Below are 682 nucleotides of genomic sequence, written 5' to 3'. Positions count from 1 at the left end.
GTGGTAAATATGGCAGATAAGAAAGTCCTGAAGCCTCTGGATGAGGAGCTCCTCAAGTACTATAGCTCATGAGTTCCCTCCCAGGAAAGCGGCTGGGAGGAGTTCAGGAAGAGGGACTGAGCGCTGGGTTCCCAAATTGTAACACTTTTCCAGGGTTGATGTCGGCTGTCAGTATAATCCTGTCTTTCATATATATATATGTATGTAATAAAGATAAAAGTGGAGGAAGCAGAGCCACGGAGAGGAAGCTGAGTGGACTTTCTCAGACCCACGCTGGTCTGTCTGTTGAGGAGGACTGGAACGTGAAATATTTCTAGCCCAGCTTTGCAAGAGCCGTCCTGCAGCCTTTTCTAGGTGCAAGCCAGAATGAATTTGAAAGTGGAGTGGGATTCATTGGTAGGCCTGCTCGTTGAAATCAGAGCCTGCAGTGCTGGGCCCCTTGGCACACGCCTGTGATCCCCCGTGGTTCAAGGCCAGTGTGAACTACCTACTGAAACGCTGTCTCAAACAAAAAATGGCAGTGGCTTCTTGTCATGAGGAGCCTCTGGGAAGCCGGCCACTGTCAGGGTGGAGAAGCCTTAAGGCGGGGCAGACCTGGCCGGGAGTGTTGGTCCAACCCTGGGCAGTAGCTTCTACTTTGTCTGGTTAGGTGGGGGTGGCTGTCAGGTTTCTGTGTGGCACT

At 51.6% G+C, this 682-nt stretch overlaps 1 protein-coding gene across 1 annotated transcript in view; it reads left to right on the top strand.

Moving 5' to 3' along the window:
• The window catches only part of Mrpl15 (mitochondrial ribosomal protein L15), a 25937-nt gene extending 25261 nt beyond the window's left edge, over positions 1-676 (top strand). The window contains exon 6 of the mRNA XM_023717690.1: positions 7-676. Coding sequence (XP_023573458.1) covers positions 7-72 — 66 coding nt within the window. The 3' untranslated portion in view covers positions 73-676. The remainder of the gene's footprint in view (positions 1-6) is intronic.
• The last annotated feature ends 6 nt before the right edge of the window (positions 677-682 follow it).

The sequence above is a fragment of the Octodon degus genome, unplaced genomic scaffold (assembly GCF_000260255.1).
Source record: "Octodon degus isolate 3935 unplaced genomic scaffold, OctDeg1.0 scaffold00054, whole genome shotgun sequence".
Classification (NCBI taxonomy): Eukaryota; Metazoa; Chordata; class Mammalia; order Rodentia; family Octodontidae; genus Octodon; species Octodon degus.
The sequence above is the reverse complement of the archived record's forward strand: the minus strand, read 5'-3'. Positions and strand labels throughout refer to the sequence as shown.